Source organism: Montipora capricornis, chromosome 6 (genome assembly GCF_036669925.1).
Source record: "Montipora capricornis isolate CH-2021 chromosome 6, ASM3666992v2, whole genome shotgun sequence".
In the NCBI taxonomy this organism is placed as follows: domain Eukaryota; kingdom Metazoa; phylum Cnidaria; class Anthozoa; order Scleractinia; family Acroporidae; genus Montipora; species Montipora capricornis.
This window is the reverse complement of record NC_090888.1, coordinates 50,038,411-50,055,910: the sequence shown is the minus strand read 5'-3', so window position 1 is coordinate 50,055,910 and position 17,500 is coordinate 50,038,411. Positions and strand designations below refer to the sequence as shown.

Genomic DNA, 17,500 nt, shown 5'->3' with positions numbered 1-17,500 from the left:
GTGAGTTAAAAAACTGTAACAGGTTATTTCGTCTCCCTCTTTAAAAATAAAGATATTGAATATATAAGGATATTGGAACTGTCTTCTTCGTAGCAGAAGCTCATCAAACGGTGTCCTGATGTAACCTGTGAAAAAAAAAAAAACGTCCTGATTATTTGCATGTTATAAAGACAGGATCTATTACAAATCTGTAAGCAATGGGTTGCAAGTTCGGATGCGCACATGTTTTTGTCTATTTAAACACTGGATAATGCACCGTAGTCAATGTATTAGGTGAGTACATGTAATAGTGGTCCATGAAATAAAGCATGTGCTCACAGATTCAGATGTCTTATGATGAAAATCAAAGCTTAAAACTTTGCAAGTAAGGTATTGAACAAATACGCTTTGAGTTATTGCCAGACTCTTAAATGAAAGTGTTTCACGATGCGTTTTACTGCTTTACAGCGAAGACGAGATTAGCGGCTTTGAACCCTTCTATCCTCCAGCTTTTCACGGACATTTAAGATCTTCACAACGCGAGCAAACTTAATGAAAGAGCTGCTAAGTCAATAGTTATTAAAGAGGGGGAAATGTTCAATGTATTCCTAAAGATATGTACGTTAAACAAGATGGATCATGCCTACCTCTAACTTTCTGCGAATGCTGAACGAATGGATGAAGAACTGCTGCTTAAAGTCCCGTTAGTCGGAAGACTACAATGGTCGTCGGTGTGGCTTCTTTTCTGGCCAATTTTTGCTTCAGATTCCTCTCTTTTGAAGTTGAAAATAGTTGGTATGGCATCATCTTTAAGGTCAAGTCTTCGTGGCTTGAAAGCTGGACCAGGCAAAGTCCTTACTGCCAGATTTTGTGTGAAACGAGTGAATATTTGGTAGGTTCAAACGATTTACCTCTAAGTTTTATGAGCCATTCTTCCCGTAGTTTGAGTTATCGGGAAACTTGAACGTGCTTTCTTTAAACTTAGTCTAAGAGTTGTTTGTTGCACAAAACACCATTATTTTCCGCTAAAGAGGATACTGAATTTTGTAAGATTTGTATCTCGCAATTTTTCAGCACACCAACAGTGACGTCACAACTGTTATTTCCGATGAATTCCCGACAATTGACCCGACCTCTCTACGGCAATCAAAGCAGAACAGAAGCACTTTCCAGGGGCGGATCTAGCATTTTTTGAAAGTGGGGGCCGAACAAGAATACTAATCAGCGCGCGTTAGCGCGCCTCGGTAGCGCCTTAGGCGCTACTTTTTAGGGGGTGCCAGGGGGCATGCCCCCCCAGAAAATTTTGAAAATTTTGGTGCTCTTACATGCACTCTAGTACAATCTGGAAAGTAAAATATCAGGATTTCATGTTGAATAAAATTATAAGTTGTGGTTATAATGATGCATGGTTTGTGACTCTTCGCTCCAAAGTCACAACAGCCTTGGAAGAAACGAATGAAGTTTCTGTATACCACAAGTGCGCAGGATGGTGATCTTTACGTCTGCTTTCTTAGCCATTTTCTGAATCTTTTCATGCACTGAATGCGCAAACACTGTTTTTGCATCCTTGCGTATATCTGCCAGCTGATCTTTCACCACGTTAATATGCCTGTATGCCTCAATAACATCCAATGTCGAACCCTGTAACGAACGGCTAAGTCCTACCCTGAATCCAAAAAGATGCTTGGCAGTGTAAAAGGCAGCAATGAACACAGGGTTCTTGATTTGATGGAACAGCACATAAGCACGTACGTGTCACAATGTTATTCTCATTGTACCTAACCAAAATATATATAATTATGTATACAGACATTAAGATTTTACGTTGTTACAGTCTCTGTAAAATAGGTTGACCGTAAACAAGTAATTCTCATCCAGTCTTCTTCGTCATTTCAAAAGGATAACATTAACGCCGGTAACGTTGAAAGCTTTTTCGCACAACTTTGGTCATACTATTAGCGAAAAATCATGCTTTAGCTAAAAAAATCAAAAGATCCAACAGACTGCTTACAAAATTATAAAATTATTGTATATTTTGACAAAAAAATAAATCTCCGACGAACTGAAAGGGGGAGCCGCGGCCCCTCGGCCCCCACCCCTAAATCCGCCCCTGCTTTCCAACAACCAATATCTCTGCGATACTACAGCCGTTCACTTTGAAACTTGAGAATAAGCTTATTTCGTACTTAAGCTACAAATTTCAATTAAATTAGACTGAAGAAAACAAGGTCAATTTTTTGGTTCATTTGACCTTTAATTGGCAAAGCAAATTCTCGTTTTGCAAATTTTAATTAATTAATGAAACATTTTTAAAAAACCTTTTTTAGGGCTTGTTTTATATGGAGGCGAGTAACCCGCCTTGGTGGGGTCGAAAATAGCTTGTGTTTACCTGCAATGCCGCCCCGGGGTCCCGGGTAACGTTTTTTTGAGGAAAATGGCGGGAGAAAGGCGCATTTTGGCGGTTAATTCTGAAGCATGTATTCTTTCGGCATTTTCTTTATTGCCTTCGTCTTGATCGCCCTCATCATTGCGCCGTTCCAAACTGGGGAGATGAATTCGGTTAAAAAATTCGCTACGCTCGTATCCGGCGAGATGCCACATTGTTTTAATTAGTATTTGGCGCGCTTTTACGCGTAACACGAGCCGACCCCGGGTAACCGGGTTACCCCACCTTCAACCGTTTGCATGGCAAAAATTACCCGACATGGCAGACCGGGCATCCTGCCTTCGCGAGTCCCCCCACCTGTCATGTAAACGCAACGAACGAAAAAGTAAGAGTTTATATGAACAGGCGGGTTACTCGGCTTCCATGTAAACAGAAGGTAGATCCAAAATCTGCAAAGGCCTTTCTCGATCTTGACTTCCTGGCTAATTACAACCAACAGGTGACTCAGTACTCTCATGATCTCAACAACGGTTGAAGTGGTCCAGCTGAAAATCACGTGCCGAGATGGGAAATGCGCAAGGGACCAAAAAGCTTACATACATACATACGTTTTATTGCAACTCCCTAAAAGGGCTTTTTGGTACAATACTACAAAAAAAAAAAAAAATGATAATAATAAATAAAAACAAAAAACAAAAAAAGAACAAAAAAAAGAACGATAATTCAGAACAAATATATGAACATGCTAACTTTGATATTCTCTAAAAAATATTCCTCAGCTAAGATAAATATAAGAATTAAGAACAAGTATATTAACATAATTTATTTAAATATTGTCGTTATAAATTTCTTTTGAATGCATCTAAACAAGTTAAGTTCCTCAAGTCGTTACTTAATCCATTCCAGATTTTTACACCTCTATATGCAAAGCGACGCTGTCCGGTTGCTAGGCGACAACGAGGAATATTTAGGTTGTTTGCAGATCGCGTTACCCTGGTACATACAGAGGATCTCATTTGTAGCTGGTCACATAAATATTTGGATGCGAGATTGTTTAGGCATTTAAATACCATTACTGCATCATTGATATCTAGTCTATCTTTTACCTTGAGAATTCCCAGTGACTCAAGACCTTCGCTAATATGATCGAATTTTTTAAGTCCCAGAATAATTCTCGCAGCAAAGTTTTGGACCAGTTGGAGTTTATGTATATTAGCCTTAGAAGTGTTTGCCCACACCGACGAGCAATATTAGAGCTTAGTGAACACAAAACTTTTAATGATTAATAAAAGTGTTGGTCTGTCCAAAACATGCTTAATTCTGTTAATATGTACTAACTGATTAAAGCAACTAGAAACTGTTTTAGTAATGTGAGTATCGTATGAAAGACGCTGATCTAAATATACTTCCAAGGTACCTAGCAAAGGGAACCGGTGATATAGTTTTATCGAAAATAGAAACAGATATTGGTGGTAACTGCTTAGTAAGTTGCGGTAGGCCAACAACCATTAATTTGGTTTTGTCCGGATTTAAACGCAATGAATTTCTCGCGTACCATTTGCAAATTTCCTGAAGGTCAGCATTTACTGCAGCTATAGCATTGTGTACATTGGAAACTTGAATTTTAAATACAACTGGCTATTGTCTACATAACACGAGACTTGACTGTGAGTAACTAAGTTAATCAACCCATCAATATAGGTAGTGAAAAGTACAGGGCCTAAAATAGAACCCTGAGGAACGCCATGTGTTTAAAAGTTAGCATTTGAGAAACGGCGTCTCCATATCGCACCCTTTGAGTCCTATCAGAAAGATAACTACAAAACCATGAGAGGCATTGTGAATCAAGGCCTAATCTACGTAACTTACTTAGGAGAATATTATGATTTAAACTATCAAACGCTTTAGACATGTCTAAAAGTACCAGTAAAGAAATTGATTTCTTGTCCATAGCTTTTAAAAGTTCATCAGTAACGTAGATAAGGGCAGTCTCTGTGGAATGTAGTTTCCTATTGCCAATTTAGTGAATGGAGAGTTTATCGTTTACGGAGAGAAAGTCAGCAAACTGTTTATGAGCAAGTCTCTCACACACCTTGGATAAGGAAGGAAGCAAGGAAATTGGTCGATTGTAAGAAGGCTCGTCCGAATTTCTGTCTTTGGAAATCGGGATAATTTTTGCAGTTTTCCATGCTTTTGGGAAGACACTCAGCTCAAATGAACTGTTAATCAATCTGGTAATTATGGTGGAAGTGGCTGGTAGGCTATCCTTTAAGATTCTGGCAGATATCTTATCATATCCAGGTGCTTTATTGCAAGATAGGCCCCTCATAATTACAGATTCCACTTCTCTTTCAGTAACAGACTTATTAAAAGTTGAAGCAATCAGAACAGTCATATGAAGTCGTAGGTTCTTGTTGGGTGACTACTTCAGTAACGTCTAGTTGTTGCTCTTGTATCAAAGGGTTGGCCTTGAGAGCAGTCAATCTTCCAACAGACGTAAAATATCTATTGAATTTGTTGGCAATAGCAACACGATCTTCTGTATTGCTCAGTGACTTGGCAGTGTTTTTTCGAGACATGCAACGATTTGTAACTTTCCAAATAGCATTAGTATTTCCTTGGTTGTTAAGGATTTGTTCTCTCACATAACTTCTTGCCTAAGGAATCGGTAGCCATTCCAACAGAGTTTACCGTTTGTTCTTATTGCGTTTTTACGTCAATGGTCTCTTCTTTTGTCTTCTAGAGAGAGAGATCCTGGGTTCGAGGTAACATGTACAAACAGAAGTAAAATACTGTTCAAGCGTAACTTTAGTTGTTTTTACATTGCATTATGGAACAACTAGAGTTTCGTTCTTTTATGCTGGAAATAAGCAAGGCTCTCCCAGAGAATCAATTTGAAGAGCTTAAATATCTGCTAACGGGATTTGTCGAGTGTGGTACAAGGGAATTATTGACACAATCCTTTCACTATTTTGAAGAATTGGAGAGGAGGCGTCTATTATTACCGACAAAATTTGACATCCTAAAAGATGCATTTGGTGCGATCGGAAGGCGTGATCTTGTTGAAGAATTGGAAGGAAAGGAAGAGTACTTCAATCAACTCTTCTCTCAACACTCCCAGCAGAAAGGTGTGTGCTGACTTTGATCTGGATCGCAACTTAATCTGTCATTTCATAATATTATTATGGGTAGTTAAGTCACTGAAAATTGAGGTTGTATTGTTTCATTTATTAGTAATCCGTAAGGATGACAGAAAAGTAAAACCTGTAAAACCCGACGGGTTAATACTTTGTCAGCATATTTGAAAAAAAATTCTCTAATGGGTTGAAATTTTGTCGGGTGGAGAGAAGAAAAACTCCGAGCCCTTGTTGTCAAATTTCACCATCCCAAATGGGGGTGGGGAGGGTGCGGAAAAGAAGAGATGCCCCGTCATGTGGGACTGCTTTGTCATGATGGTATGAAAATTTTCTTGTTCTATTATAAAACTTGTCTCTCTCTTCTGGTAACTGGTTGGATATATATAGCTAGTAGGCAAGCAATGAGCCAAAAACAAACAAATTCAATTGTTTAAATGCAAAATGCAAGTTTCAGCCTGAAGTTTGCTGTTTGCTATTATTGTGATACTCTACCTCCCTAGAAGTAGATCTATCTTGCAAGTTTCATTCTTTAAGCTTCTTGGCCTAACACGTGCTCTGGTCCTTTGGTTCAAGACATTGCAGCTGCTAGCTTCCTTCATAGCTTTTCGTTTTCAAGTTTACGCTCGTCACAATGTACATGTAGCCTCCTATCGCAGACTCTTATCTTTTATGGTCAGTCATTCCTCCTGCCCATAAAAGTCTGCTTCAGGGAATACCACATTCCTTTCCTATTGTAGGATCCAACCAATGATTGCCTGTTATTGTTAAGTCCTTGACCAATTAAAAAAGCTGAAAAAATGTTTACTGAAATTTGAATGGCAATTAATTTTGAAATTTGCAGAGACTGATGGTGAACTTTCCTTGCCATATTTAACAAGGCCACTGATTGGTAGAAAGCGGCAAGGAATTTGATATCCCTGAAGCAGACTCTTGTGGGCAGAGAAACCACTGACCCTAAAAGAGTCTGCGATAGGAGTGTAGTCGCAATGTTACTTTAGTGGATTTTGTTCTGCTCTATTTTTTTCTAATTTCAAGATTCACATGGATCTATTCACATTGTCTGTTTACTTTTTAGAGTTAAGTGCAGAAGTTGATGGTTATGTTCAATCTCTATCCCAAAATGATGTTGTTGCTCCTAATGGTAAATACACTTTAACTATTATTACTAAGTTACTCATACCTCAAACAATACTTATTTCAATAATGCATGATTTCTGTTTGCAATTGAAAGGTCACTTAAATTACCCAAAGAAATAAAATATGGTTAAGTAACCCATGGACTCCTGGGAGTCAGACTTAACAGATTTTATTCTCTCTAAAGCCCAACGATTTTAGTCATCTGCAACTGGTGGGCATTCTAGGGTACCTGAGGCGTCAATGGGTTAATTTATAAGAGCAGAGTTGGCACAAAAGCACTTCAATGCCTGGGTTCAATTCGTTGACTTATTAGTCAACATTTGTTGGTTGAGGAACACGTTGTTGATCAATCTTAACTTTCTTCCAAGACTGGATTTTCATACGAATTGAAGTACATGTAGGAGGAGGGGGAAAGGAAAATTCAAGAGGAGCATTGTATTTGTAGCAAACTGACTGTTGCGACTACATTGGCTATAAACTCAGAGAAAATGTAGCTGGAAAGGGAAAAAAAAGGAACTTCATTTAAGTGTCTAATCTTCTAGCGCTGTGTAGCACTAATCAGGGACACTGTAAATTGAAATTAACAAGTTAATGCAAATGAAATCAAATGTTGGTTTTTAAGGAGAGGGGAAAACCGGAGTACCCGGAGAAAAAGCTCTCGGTGCAGAGTAGAGAACCATCAAACTCAACCCACATATGACGCCCAGTCTGGGAATCGAACCCGGGCCATATTGCAGGGTTGTATATAAGAGCCGGCAGCCGGGGAAGTTCGCCGTCTTCTCTGTCAGGTTTCGCCGGCTACTTTCATTGTTTGAAGAGTCAAGACATGTAGAGGAGATGATGTTTATGAGGTCTAAACTACTTGGGCTCAATACAAATAAAAATTTGCAGTGCCTATCTTTTCTGAAAACACATAAAAGACTTCTGACTCAAGGGCAGTTTAAAAACGTTATGCTTGAGACTTTCGTTTTTGAAAAAATCTTGCTGCGGTGGCGGGAAAGTAGGAACAATATGATTTGTTGTCCGCCATATCGGATTTCGATATCTTTAAACAGCCACCGATTGTATCTTACCGGAAGGAAAAATCACTCAAGGACGTTTTAGTCCGCGCAAAACTTCCTTTAATCACGCCGCAATCATAAAAACACTTGTAAACAAAGAAACACTTTCAAAAGGTTTGTTCTCAATCCAGAAGGAAATTTACATATGATGTTCTGCTAGCAACACGCTCAGCCTGCGTTCATGGATCTCTTACCGCAACTCAACTGAGGAACAAAACTAGCCCCTGATCATTCACTAACCGCTCCTTTGTTTTCACTTCGAACCTTTCAGTTGATCATTTATAGCGAACGTAGAAGCTGAGGACTCGTAGACTTTATTTAAACACTTGAACGTAACGCTCGTCGGAGTTAAATCCTACTTGCCCGCGTAAGTGCTCGTCCTCTCGAGGGCATCTGTACGCTTCAACATGACAACGGATCTTTATCCAACGTCACTCTTGATCAACTCTCACTGCTTTACGGAACTCCTAAACTCTTCGGAAAAAAAACTACATCACTCGTAAACCGCTCGAGTGATTTTCAATTTTCGAAATTACTACAACGAAGTTCCGCAAGCATATTTTCCCGCTAATTAGACAATGGAACGGATGTGTGTCATCTTCACACCTAAACAGGATCGAAACATCCTTTACGCCATTGGCCAATTAGTATCCTCCAATCAGCTGCTTAATTTAACAGCCAATCAGAAGCCTTTGCTGGTCTAGTCCTTCAAAGTATGAGCCATATTTACAAGTTGTCAAGTGGCAATATTTGCCAGGCTCGTTAGCTCCAGCAAAACCACCAAAAAGATACAAAAAATATCACCCAACTTTTTGTTTATAGGGTTGTATTATTGAAATGTCGCTTCGTCTTTCTTTGAATAACATGGTTTTCATAGTATAATTGCAGCTTGATTCATCCCTCTCATGTTTGAGTTTCATGGCCCAAAATGCCAGGAAATGCATTTTCCGGCATTCAGTTTTCAAAAATTTTCCGGGGGAGCATGCCCCCGGACCCCCCTAGAAGCGATGGGCTAATACCCATCGTGTGGGTTCTCTGCACCCACAACCGTCTACTTTGCAAAACACTCCGGCTACTTAAAACCTTAAAGAAAACCCTGTATTGGTGGGAGGCGATTGCTCTCACCACTACGCCATCCTTGCACTGGACAATTTCATCTTAATATTTAATTTGAACTGCTTTAATTTCATTTGTCTTTCATTTGTCTTTCCCAATCAGTACTTGGTAATACTACTTGGTAGTTCTAGCTGCTTGCAAGCAATTTATTTTCTGTATTTACCAATAGACCAATATTTTACAGTGTTGGAGCCAAGCTGCCTGGCCTAAGAATGGAAGCAATAGGCTGCTGGTGAGCCTGTTTTGGTACAAAACCTTTTGCTTTTATAATGTTAAGTAGACTAATTTGAATCACAACAACACAATTTATATATACACATACATGTATGATAAAAGCAGTGAGGTCTGTATCAATTCAAGCGGTCACTGGCAGCCTTGCATCCATTCATAGGCTAGGTCACTGAGCAAACAACACTGTAAAATGGCCTATAGGTATTACAAAATGCTTGAAATTGAAACCAAAAAACCAAAAAAACTTGAGGCTTTTACAAGGAGCCTCTGTTTAAACAACATCATTTAGATAATTCTGCATATTTCTCTTGTCAATTAATTCTGTAGCCGAATCTCAGCCATTGCCAAAAGCCACCAGTGGTGCGGATGAATTTCCAGAGGTATGTACTAAAAGAATGTTAACTATGTAATTCAGGAAGCAGTTTCTTATGCAAACTGTTTATGAATGATTCTTGGAAATTTTGGTGGCAGGTTATAATTTATTACACAGTCATCTATCCTATCATACCCAAAAAATAACTGTGTGGGACACAAAAAAGAATCTACAGAATCTCTCTCCTAGAGGATCTCGCAGTAAAACACTGGTCATGAAATTAGTTCACAGGCTAAATTTTTATAAAAAATCCATTATTATATTAATTTTGTAATCATCCATTTCATAACTTCAAACAGTTTAATATAATTATTGGAACACTACAGTAACTGTACATCTGTCCTAGGTACCATGCCAAAAAAAAAAAAAACTGTGTGGAACACAATGAAAGAATCTACAGCACCTTTCATTTGAGTGGATCTGGCAGTAGAGAGGGGGAAATTGGGGGGCTCTGAATACCCTGACACTGCAAAAAAAAAAAATTGACAAACACCGCATCACCGCAAGAAAAGTAGATGAAACACCGACACTGCATTATAGTCCAATAATTGGACTGTTGATTTACGCAGTCTAAATGACTTTTTGAAAAAGGGGAAAATGTTCATCTATTTCATAACTTCAAACAGTTAATAATTATTAGAACAATTCCTTAATTCAAGTAGGATTAAATATTGTACATAATTTTATTAATCATTATTATTTTAAATTAACACATCAAAATAAATCGTAACCAGCTCCTCTATTTCTTGTTGTTATTGACTGTGGATGACCTGAAAGTTACTTCAAAATTAATTCCATAACCTTTTATTCCTTTTAAAATTTATGTTTAATGGTTACAATTTGTTGGAAAAATTATTGAGTGCAAAGGTGCTTGTAGAAAAGCTGAATAAAATTATAGTAATATGTCATCTTTAATGTTTCTTGACCAAAAGGTATTTATGTTTATGCAAAGCCATGTTTTTTGCCCTTGTTCTTTTTTTTTTCTTCATTGTTTAAAATTATCCTCATTTACTTCTTTTCCAAAGAGTCAACCAGCTGTGATACCTGCACCTCAAAATGAAAACAGGATAAAAATAAAAATGGAAGCAAATGAAACAGTGGTAGCCAATTATGACTTCAGCTGCCAAAAAGATGGGGATTTATCTTTCATCAAGGTTTGATAAAACTGTAAACACTTTGTCTTGTAACATTTCAGGAATGTTGATTGTGTAAGCAGTCCATCTTTGCAATGAACTTAAGTGGGTGAAGTGATCAATGAGGGACAAAAACAAAGCCTGGACTAATAATGCTGTGGCTAAAGTGCCTGCTGGTACTGTGCGTTAATGATGCCAGACTGTAAACACGTTGTACACATCTGGCTGTTGGCCCCGGTTGTTCAAAGGCCGCCGGATGAATTTATTCTGAGTATGAGTCACTATCCATCGTGTAAAATGTAGTTTCATGTTAAACGTTGGCCAAGATTTTCTCACACACCTTTTAACTTATATAGATGTGCTTAAAGTTGACAGTTGCAAGGGCAAATACTGAAATCTTTGCATTGATTGAAACTGATGTGTAGTGACTTTAATCCACCGGATAACGTTATCAGGCCTTTGTGCAACTGGGGCCACTGGCTATTATAGTATCACAACTTGAAGCCAACTCACCCATCCTCAAGCATTACTCCAAGCACTCCGGTTACTTCGTATTCATGTTAATTAGCATGCCATTTTCAGATTGAATGACCGGTACTTACCAGTAATTAAATCCTTTGGGTTTCAATTTTGCTGTACCACCACAAAAGTTATTGAAAATGTAATGTAGAAGAGCCAGAGGCAAATTTCAACTTAATTGTTGTGACTAGTTTACATTGGTTATTAGCTTTGATATGTTGATCTGACTTATTTTGGGGTGAAAATTTCTTATACTTTTGAAGTTAAAATTATATATCTTTAAGTTAGTGATGAGACAAAAATACTGGAAACTGACATTGGAAATTGAAAATGGGTATGAACATACTGGTAAAGTGAAAAAGACTACACTGATGGTGAAAATTTGTCCGTAACAATTTTACTGTTCCAGTGTTTAACAGTGGTACTTTTTCTGATCAATGTAGAATTATGGAAATCTAACAAATATGTTTTGTGCTACTGGTAGTTGTTTTGCCATGTAGAGGAAAGAGCTGTATTAATGTGAAAATTGAAGTCTCTGTTACCCGTTATTTGAAACAGCTAGGACGTAATTTTCCAAGTAAGTTTTTTCAAAAATCTTTGACGATCCTTTAAGGATTTTTCCGAGGTGCTTGGCTTAGGCTCAGTGTATTTTGCTGTTTAAATATTTTATGCAGTCCAAAAATGCTGGACATATAAGTTTTGTGATCAAGAAACATTTATTGCTGTGCTATTTTATAATAATTGTCTAAAGATAATTATGGATAGAAATGATTGATTTACTGGATGAAATGAAAAAAGGGGAAGTGTTTTCAAATCTCGATAAGGTGTTTTCAGAACATAATTTGCCAAATCTCCTTGTCAATTACTTGAAAATCTTGAATTGGTGTCTACATGTAACTAGTTTTGACAATTTCAGTTGTGCAATTGAATACCCAAAAATATAGGCCTGCAACCATTATAACATGTTCATAGATTGGTGGCGAATTAAGTTCGGTGCTACAGAGAATGTTTAATGTGTTGCTGACCTGTTTTTCTGAACCATTCCTGGACTATTTGAACTGTTTAACCCGAGTTTGTGTCAGAAAACGAACTAACTGGATGTTGTCAAAGAATGATTCTGTAAATTTTGCATGCCTTAATATTATATTTATGTAGTTATTGTAAGATTTTTCATTGAAATTTTGTTACATATTCTTCCTAGTGATTGAATATGTGTTGGATTGTCCATTTGCAGAACCAGTTGCTTAATTTTCAACTTTGGTTTATTATACAGGGAGAACAATTAATTGTTGTTGAGAAACCCTCCGAGCATTGGTGGAAAGCTAAGAATTCACGAGGGTATGTATCCCCTTTTATATATGCTGAGATGAAATTTTTTTAAACCAGTTCAATTTTCATTTTCCATGATCATTGTTTCAGATTATAATGATGAATCAGAATAGACTGAATGCATAAATGGTGGCCAAAAATGTATTCTTTTGTTTATGTGCTAATGAGACTCACTAGCCTCGCTCTCGAACGACATTTCTATTAGCACATAAACAAAAGAATATTTTTTTGGCCGCCTGCATTTATGCATTTGGTCTATATTAGACAAAATAAAACATTGAACTGGTTTGAAAATTTTTAAAACGAGAGAAAATTATTCATTGAACGAGAGGCCTCTTCACAAGATGTGTATTGTAGGTATTGTTATGAGTATGACTTTGTAAGTAATAACAATAAGTTTAAGTTTAAGTTTAATAAAGCTTCTTACCAATGTACAAAAGAAAAAATACATACAAATTTAAGTACAATAGGTAAAGGAAAGCAGTAGGGGGAAACTGAATTCCCATATAAACAATATTACTGTTCAGAAGAGAATAACAAAAGTGATGAGGGGACCCCTAGAAACCATGAGGCTTTTAAATACAATTAGGGTGTACTCTTTACAAGAGGAGTATTTTTGATATCTTTATTAGTATGTACATATTCTTTATCAAATGAAAAGCACTCGAGCCCCCGGGGGGGGGGGGGGGGGTACTCGATGTATCCCTGGTTGGGGAGGTGCAGCGCGGCCCCTCATACCCTGAACCTGTTTAAGACAAATATCGCTGATTTTCTTACCCATTTTAAGACAGAATTCCGATTTTTGATACCCTGTTTAAGACATTTAACCCAGTTTAAGACAAAAATTGATAAATCGATACCCTGATTAAGACAAAAAATGCTAAATTCGATACCCTGTTCAAGACAAAAATCCCGAAAACCATACCCTGGCTGGCCGCACGTCCCCATTAAGCCCTTATAAGGGAGTACCCCCCCTGGACTCGAGCCATGCAAAATGTTCTTCATTTGAGAAAAAAAGGCACATCGCATTTTCTTCATGAAAACCAGTCCTCCTGGTCAGATATGTGATTAGGCTCTACCTCCTTTAGTTTGTCTCTTTAATATACGAAGGTCAAAGTAAATTACCGTATTTACCCGTGTATAATGCTCGCCCATGGTGCTTCTTGGAATGTCGGTCGTTTCGCCTGCAAGTCGTTTCGCCTACAAGTTACTATTTAATTTGAAAAGTTCTTCTTGAAAGTATGGCGGTAATTTTCCTTATTAGACTAACCGTTTGGTTGTGAATAGCAAGTTGGTGCTGGGTGCCTTTTTTAGTTTTACAAAAATTGAGCTATTAATTGCGATCTAATTAATTTAGCGACATTTCTGCGAATGAATACCGGCTTTTTTCGCGAACGTGTTAGTTCGCCAACGTATGAAGTCTATTCGCCAACGTCTAATGTCAGTTCGCCAACGTCCAAAAAGAAATTTTTCGTTGAAAATAATTGTCAACGTTAGATAACTTGCAATTCACTTCCTGAGAGGGATTGTTGATGTGAACCACCTTTCAATGCGTCCCAATCCCCCCTCAAATTTTATTAGGTTTCTTTATTGATAGTTTATTGCTGGTCATTTTCTTTTGCAAACTTGGTGGCTCCTATAGGAGCCGATGTGAGCACGTTTTCAGCAACTGTGCGGCGGTCTTCTCTTTCCTCCCGTACTTCTCCCAGCTGTCGAATAGCCTCTCCTGCAGGTTTCGATGCTGCTTCCGCTGGACCCGCTTCAGTTTTTCATCGCACACAAGCCTGATGGTGACGACTGTAAGTCTCGCCTCTCTGTCCAGGAGCTCGATTAAGGAGTACAGAAGTAATCAACACTGCCCGCTCGCACGACGATTCTGAGCATTGTGCCATCCCTCGATGTCGTTGTTCGTTCTGATGGCCTGCTGGTACACGATCCAGTTTTTGGGAGGAACACCGCACTTTCAATCCACTGTCGTCTGATGTAGGCGACGAGGTTCTGAAGGGGCTCTGTTTGTGCTTCAACTTGCAGACGAAGGAACATAGGGCTGATCTGGCGGTGAGGCAGGAACGGAAGGGCCATTAACTTTCTGATGTACTTATACACCGCGTCGTCCTCAGAATAGGCTCTCTGCAGGCCGAGCTCTTGCACCTGAAAACAAACATAGACAAACACATAAGTTACCTAGTCAAAGACGAAAGACAAAGAGGAGGTGAAAGAAAGAGTTGAAAAGTCAATAGTTTATGCATACATATTTATTAAAAACCATTAACATCAAATCTCAACTAAAAATGTTTATATCGCGTGTTGCGTGAGATTCAGCATTCAGCATCTCTATACTGCTGTCTCGAAATTCCCGTGTTGCAACGTCGATGTTGCCATTTGTCAGGGACACCTGGGAGAACAGATTGCTGAAGGTGCTCCCTGGTTAAATAAAGCTCATTATTATTATTATTATTATTATTATTATTATTATTATTATTATTATTATTATTATTATTATTATTATTATTATTATTATTATTATTATTAGTAGTAGTAGTAGTAGTAGTAGCGCTTCCTGTCTCGCTGTTACTTCCTCATTGCAATAGATCCAATAATAGCTTTCCATCTCGAGTGACTCTTGTAAAAATATTTGATCAGAGCCCTTTTATACAGCAATTCCTGCATGATTAAGCCGGATCGAAATCGCAGGAATTTGATTGGCAGATAACATTGTTGGTGTTACCTGTTGTTTGTTGTAGTTACATATCATTAAACGTTTAAACAATATCCTACTCAAGTTGAAAAAGTTCTCACCTCCTTAGCAATATGCCGCACAAGCGAAGTTAATGAGTTCACATTGTTTTTATCGCGTTTCTAATTCTTCTCGTAACAGAGAGAAAAGAGACCGGTAGAGAAGCAGGCTGTAGGAGAAACGTTTAAAAGTTGAGGGGGGAAGGAAAAAGTATTGCCGCAAAAATTTAGTCAGTGTTTGCAATTGATGGAGAGACGAAGTAAATGCACTTAAAATGTTTGCCAAAGACTGATAAAAGCGTCCAATATCTTGTTCGCGTTTCAAACAATGCAAAAACCCTCTGCGAGAGTAGAACAAACACGTAGGCGAAACTTGCGGGCAACAAGTGAACGATTTTAAGCGCGTAATCAAACAAACATATTTCAACTCAATGGCTCTTTAACTACGCAAATGTTTAATGAAAGGGTTTTACAGCCGGTTTATGCACAAATAAATCCGTGGATGGTGTGGGAGAGAGATTGGGGAGAGTGAAACATACATTTTCAAGCCGAAACAAACAATTCTTCTTGGATCAAAGGCCACATTATCTTCTTTTGGTAATTTGTAACTACAGTTCAGATCTATTTCACAAAGTATTTTGGACGTTGGCGAACTGACATATAAGCGTTGGCGAACTGACATTAGACGTTGGCGAATAGACTTCATACGTTGGCGAACTGACACGTTGGCGAAACGACCGGTTACCCTGCGTATGAGTAAAGAACAGCTTTTAATTACTGTCAAAAAAAATTTCGCTTTTGCAATTGCAACGCTTTGTGATTAGTTAAATGTATAGATTTAGCCAAGCCTCAAAACGCGGACCTCCCGAGTTATTTATTCTTACAAGAAGTTAACCTGGCTTGAAACTGCAATCTAATCGAGGATCAGTACCTGGTCAGCGGTCAACTTAAAAATTCAACAGCTGACCTCGATGAGCTCAATGAGCTCTAAACTTGAGCCTGCGATATGGTCATGTAATACTGGTCAGTGGATACCTTGTTTTGAATTCAGTCATCATCTCGAGGCTTTGAGAAATAAATATGAGGATTTGTATAAGTTTATTCCTCAGACCCCGGAAATGATGCCTTTTGTTTTGGACTGAATTTTAATACATCGAAATTGAATGGTCTATTGACCATAACACATGGATGTCCAATATCAAAGCTGTATGTTGTAAACGGCCACCATGTTGGGTGTATTGATTCTTTTTCTTATTCTTATTGTTATTAGTATTACGATATTAATAAATTATCAGGCAACTTCGTACGTACGCGAGCACGAGCAATACCGCTAGCCATGAGAAAAGCAATTCATGGGTTCTATGAATATGTTGCTCCGCTTGGCGGCCCCTAAAAACCTCACGCAGTTTATCAACCAATGAATAGGAGAAACCAAAACCAATCGCGCCTTGCACGCGCGATTTTTCTCGTGCTTTGAGCAAGTTTCATGGAATTGCTACGAGTTTGGATTGTTTTATTGCGCTGTTTGCACTTGCTGTGGTTTGTCGAAGTTATTATTTTGGCATTTGTTTTACGGCACTCAACCGAAAGCCGCTCTAAGTATTATTGATTACACTTGGAGTGGTTTTCATTTGAGTGTCGTACAGTAATACAATACCAAAGTAATTACTTTGACCAATCACATGCAGCAGGTCCAAACAACGTAATGAACCAATCCAAATTCATAACAATTCCGTGTAACTTGCTCAAAGCTCGGGAAGAATCCCACGTGCAAGTCGCGATTAGTTTTGGTTTTCCTTCTCATTGATTGATAAGCTGGCGCGTGATCTTTTAACCAGTCACTAAGCGTACCAATTGCAATCGCGTAATTACTTTCGACGGTCACTTGAAAACCGCCCTAACAGGAAGGTTAATTACTCCAGCAGTCAGTTTTAAGTTATTGGGGATGTCTTATTGGTTACGCGCTAATTCTTAATTCAAGTGATGCTGTGATCCTCCCATTTGTGAACGCAATTTTGGCAATTGCGTAGGGAAAGTTGAAAAATTCAGGACTTCAACGGGGTTTGAACCTGTGACCTCGAGATGCCGGTGCGACGCTCTAACCAACTCTGATGTTGGGAGCTGGTCATTTATGGGTTCAAATGTTCCCGTGATGAATGAATCAATAAACGAAATGATATATGATATATGAATCACGTATTGAACTGCGGATATGAAATCAAGTGAAGCTATGATCCTCGCAGATATGATATGATATGTGTGAATCATATATTGAATAGGCTTCTCTACGCAATTGCTAAAATTGCGTTATAACTACGAGGATAATAACTTCACTTGATTTCATACCCGCAGTTCAATATATG

General features: G+C 38.2%; 1 protein-coding gene across 2 annotated transcripts in view; it reads left to right on the top strand.

Moving 5' to 3' along the window:
- Positions 1 to 5,121: 5,121 nt before the first annotated feature.
- The window catches only part of LOC138052364 (tyrosine-protein kinase TXK-like), a 41,508-nt gene continuing 29,129 nt past the window's right edge, over positions 5,122 to 17,500 (top strand). For both annotated transcript variants that reach the window (XM_068898824.1, XM_068898823.1), the window contains exons 1-5: positions 5,122 to 5,493; positions 6,578 to 6,643; positions 9,375 to 9,427; positions 10,446 to 10,574; positions 12,346 to 12,410. In XM_068898824.1, coding sequence (XP_068754925.1) covers positions 5,196 to 5,493; positions 6,578 to 6,643; positions 9,375 to 9,427; positions 10,446 to 10,574; positions 12,346 to 12,410 — 611 coding nt within the window. In that variant the 5' untranslated portion in view covers positions 5,122 to 5,195. The remainder of the gene's footprint in view (positions 5,494 to 6,577; positions 6,644 to 9,374; positions 9,428 to 10,445; positions 10,575 to 12,345; positions 12,411 to 17,500) is intronic.